Source organism: Micromesistius poutassou (genome assembly GCF_964030765.1).
Source record: "Micromesistius poutassou genome assembly, chromosome: 2".
Taxonomy (NCBI): domain Eukaryota; kingdom Metazoa; phylum Chordata; class Actinopteri; order Gadiformes; family Gadidae; genus Micromesistius; species Micromesistius poutassou.
In genome coordinates this window covers 2,693,104-2,697,703 of record NC_140272.1, presented here as the reverse complement: position 1 = coordinate 2,697,703, position 4,600 = coordinate 2,693,104, and the positions used below count along the sequence as shown (strand labels likewise).

The window sequence follows — 4,600 nt, the reverse complement described above, 5'->3', positions numbered from 1 at the left end:
TTGTTGTTGTTGTTGTTGTTTGGGTCCACACGCCCCACATCCTCACTGTTCACTGTACTCCCTGCAGAATGCACGTTTTACTTTTGTGGTGTTTATTGTGTTTCTGTGTGCGGCTGTTTTGTGTGTATTTCCTATTATTATTGTGGGCAAGATCTCATGTTCATTTCATGTTTACATTTCTGTTATTTACTGCATTGATAGATTTTACAGAAAGGATCAAATTCAGAGACGTCTGGTTTAGTGTCTCCCTCCATTCATTTCAAATACTAGTTAGTTTAAGATCCGTCATGGTCTCTCCTGCCTCACCCTGCATGCTGCCGTGGTTGGATTCATGTGTTCACCCCTGTACGCATTGTAGATTTCCTTCTTGAAAATCAAGTTCATATTGAACTTGAACTGATATGATAAAGATTGACAACATCGTCACTGCCCTCAATATTTGGTCACCTAACCCATTTATGCTCTCTAGCTGCTGTCTTTGTTTTAAAGAGAAACTCATCGTGTGTGTGTGTGTGTGTGTGTGTGTTACTTTGCTCAGTCAACTCAACTCATATTTGTTTCAACGTGTCAGAATAAGTCTTGCATGCTAAATACATGAGTGAGTGTGTGTGCACACTGTTCATTCGAATCCTCTGCATGAGCCATGATGAGACAAAAGGGACGCAGTGGCCATCGCCCAGTGACGGCCGCAGGTCAACGGCGATCAGGCAGTAACGCAGGCATCCATTCCCCCCAGGGAATACTGCAACGAGCTGGAGCTGGCCAGCAACAACACAGAGTTCCTGTTCAACTTCATCGCTCTCATGGAGAAGGTGACGCCGGACTCCAAGCAATGTAAGCCCCGCTCCTCTGACGTTCTGTCTGGACGGCCCCTGCAGAGGTCTAGGGGCCCGGGGGCCCCCCGATCATCCACCTTCATTATACAGACAGAGTGTCTCCCCACCCAGATGCACACAGAATATTCAGACCGCGCACAACTCCCTTCCTCTCCTCTCCGCCAAGTGTGTGTAGTTACCCAACGGGGTTGTTCTTGTATCTGATCTGATGTGTTTCCTGATAAAAACAGGATGGCAGGAGGGTGAATTAACGTAGGAGGACCCGGTATTCCTTCACTATTTGATTAGCCGTAGTATGAGTGCATAGAGGAAGCTCCGGCTGCTGAGTGCATATCATTTGCAATCAACATTAAACGTGATGGGAATGTAATGCATGCCACCGTGTGGCAAATTAATTATCTTCATAGTCAGATCGATCTCAGTGTGACGAGATCACGTAAAGATAATAGTAATCCGGTGCTTATGGTAAGTGGCTGTGTGTCTCTATAACGCACGAATGTGTATAATGTATATTTCTGGGTTTCAGGTGACAACCTGCTGCTCCATAACCTGATCCTCGACACTGGCATCATTGGACAGCTGGTGGACAAAGTGTGGAAGAACAAAGACTTGAACACGTAAGGAGCATCCACTAGCATGCGAGCCGTCATCGCCCTCTCTGTGCCCCCCCCCCCCGCCCCCTGACCCTGACTCTGTGGTGCTCTGCAGGTACGGCTTCCTGGCGGTGTTTGCGGCGACCGACGGCGGCATCACCAGAGTGTTTCCCAACAAGTAAGCGCTTTTTCGTTTCCGTCGCTGCTTGCGTTAGTTTGAACCCTGAGCGTGCGGGCGGGGGCGGTGGTGGTCCTGACTCTCCTCCCTCCTCCGCCCGCCTCAGAGCCGCCGAGTCGTGGGAGGAAGACCCCGAGCCCTTCAACGCCAGCTATTACCGCCGCAGCCTGGACAACAAGGGCTATATCTTCAGAGCTCCCTATCGGACAGGTGCGTTACGGCCCCCTGCTTTGGCTCTTCTCCTTCTCGTCCTTCTTCTCCTTCATGGCTTCGTCTCCAGGTTGGATGTATCCCTCCCTCGTATAATGAGGTTGGCCCTTTGGGGGGGGCTACTGTTAAGGAGGTCTCACAGATGTGACCTGTAAAGCCCTTTTAGACTACCCTGGGAAATCCAGAGTTCTCGCGGGAGCACAATTTGAATTTGCTCAGCGAGTCACTCTGGGAACGAGCAATATAATCCCTCCCCGATGCCCCTCTGCCAGCACATTAACCAATCACATCGGTGTATCTGATATAAGCGGGACTAACCAAAAGCGTTGCTGTTTTACCGATCGTATACGGCAAGTCTTATCTATTGGTTAGCTCCGCTGGTCTGGATATGTCACCCCTTGTATTCTTCTGATTGGTCGTAGTGTTATCCAATTGCGTGCAGTGATATTTTCAAATGCATGCCAATTGCCGCCCCTCGAGTTGGGCCATTTTCATTACTCGTTGCCAGACCCTACAGCTTACTAGATGTGGGTTACCTTTAGATCCTGTAATCGTGATGAATGTCAAAAATAAATAAATGCATATAAAAATGGACCTCGATCCACATCGTCTCCCTCGTCGCCATCTCCTTCCCTTCTCCTCGTGTTTTTCATCTGAGTCCCCTTCACCACTCCTTCATCATCTTCTCATTGTGTGGGGACCATTATGTCCTCATGTGTTATTATTATTATTAGTGCGGTGGTGGCGGTTGTATCTGCTGAGCGCCCCCTTTGTTGTGTTTTCCACCCGGCAGTGAGAGACGACCTCCTCAACCCGGAGAACGACACCATAGGGGTGCTGGTGAGCACGGCGGTGGAGATCAGCGTGGGCGGGAAGACCATCAAACCTGCAGGTTGTCCGCCATCACACAGCCCCAGCGGTGGTCTCCTTTTAAGGCGACCCCCCTCACAGCCAGGCCCCGATAACTGCCTCTGTGATTGACTGTTCTTTTCTACTGCTTCCCCCCCCTCCACCCCTCCACCTCCATGTATTTTGTGGTCGCATGGACGGTTCTGTGTGCCCCTCTCTGTGCCCGGCGTGTCCCACATGGCCGTTGCGTAACAGTGGTCGGCGTGAAGCTGGACCTGGAGGCGTGGACGGACAAGTTTAAGATTCTGGCGAGCAACCATACGGACCGCCAGGGCTCCAACACGGTGAGTTAAAGCACGGCGTGCGGAACGCACAGCGCCCCCCCCCCGCCCCCCCCCTGCTGGGGGACTTCCTCTAATAGAGTTCTGTTTGTGATGATAACGTCTGCTCTCTCCGGCGCAGTGCGGACCCCACAGCGCCTGTGAAATGGACTGTGAGGCAAACAGCGAGGTGAGTGACTCTGCCAATGTCGCTGCGTGAGTCCCGCTTTCATCCCACATCTTAAACCACTCTCGCTTGGCTCAGATCTTAAAAAGGAAACTAAGGGCACACTCACACGAGGCAAAGTGTCTCGCTGGCCTGTGCTCACACTAGGCGATCTCAACTGGGCCTGAGTACGGTTGCCTCTTGTACATGTAGGTTGCGTATCGCGTGCGTGTGCGCGTGTCGGCTCATTAGCGTCTGCACCGTGGCCCGAGCACACCTCTCCGAAGTGCACTGAGGCCACGCGATTGAACTGTGCTTGAGTACGGACGGCGTGCTCACACTAGCCAAACGATCTGGACTTTAGGGGGCAAACGTACCCGGGCAACGTTACAGACCTGAATGACCTTGGGCTGTGCTTCCACGCGCAGGACCTCCTCTGTTACCTACTGGACGACGGCGGATTCCTCATCATGTCCAATCAGAAGGAGGACTGGAACAAGGTGAGGTGGTCGGCCGTCTTTGCATTGGGGCGTCGTCCCATCTCTCCCTGCCTCTGAGGCTGAGCCAGGCTGTGTTGTGTACGCCCCTCTCCCCTCCTCCTCCCCCTCCTCCTCCTCCTCCTCCTCCTCCTCAGGTGGGCATGTTCTTCAGCGACGTGGAGCCCTACCTGATGTACGCCCTGTACAACAGCTCCTTCTACAACCGCAAGCAGTCCTACGACTACCAGTCGGTGTGCGAGCCCATCCCCAGCAGCAGCCACGGCGCGGCGCCCCGGGGGGCCTTTGTGGTGAGGTCATCAGAACGACGACAGCACTGGACTGGGGGGACGGGGACGGGGGGGAGGGGGCTGATGTCGGAACCAATCAGTGCGTTTACATGACACTCAAGAAAGTCGAATTATTGGCTTAGTCCAACTATGATTGGATTACTAAGATGCATGTATACACCTTAGTCGAGCTATACTCAAATCGAATTGGGTTACTCATAGTCGAATTAAGACCCCTAGATAATGCGATTCATAGTCGAGTTAAGCGTGCATGTACGGAGTCGAATTGGATTATGCGTTGAATTGCGTTCTGCGCATGCTCGAGATCTTTTCCCGGGGCCGTGAGCCAGAAGTAGAAGGAGACGATAGTCGTGTTGTTGTTGTCGCCGTCAGAAAACGAGAAACGGCGATTTATTTAAAAAGGTGGCGCAGAAGAGGGAGGAAGCCGGTGAATGTAGTTACCCCCTATAAGAATTGTGTCCCGGCCGCGGGAGCGCGCATGGCATGCATTCATTAAAGGTGGAAGCACACAGAAACTACGCTTCCATTTCACCCAAGGCTGAATTAAAAGTACATGTTTTTCTAAATGTGGGTCATCAACGAGGTTGTAAAGTAGTAACTTCGGGCACATCTGTCAAAATGAATGTTTTTTTCTCCCGACGTGTTTACGATCTTTATTCAT

At 51.8% G+C, this 4,600-nt stretch overlaps 1 protein-coding gene across 1 annotated transcript in view; it reads left to right on the top strand.

The window, feature by feature from the left end:
- LOC311339160 (voltage-dependent calcium channel subunit alpha-2/delta-2-like) overlaps positions 1-4,600 on the top strand; it is a gene marked incomplete at its 5' end in the record, with an annotated part of 14,731 nt that overhangs the window by 6,241 nt on the left and 3,890 nt on the right. Inside the window, 9 exons of the mRNA XM_084464530.1 lie at positions 737-834; positions 1,363-1,453; positions 1,545-1,607; positions 1,714-1,817; positions 2,611-2,709; positions 2,922-3,010; positions 3,129-3,176; positions 3,581-3,652; positions 3,787-3,939. Coding sequence (XP_084320656.1) covers positions 737-834; positions 1,363-1,453; positions 1,545-1,607; positions 1,714-1,817; positions 2,611-2,709; positions 2,922-3,010; positions 3,129-3,176; positions 3,581-3,652; positions 3,787-3,939 — 817 coding nt within the window. The remainder of the gene's footprint in view (positions 1-736; positions 835-1,362; positions 1,454-1,544; positions 1,608-1,713; positions 1,818-2,610; positions 2,710-2,921; positions 3,011-3,128; positions 3,177-3,580; positions 3,653-3,786; positions 3,940-4,600) is intronic.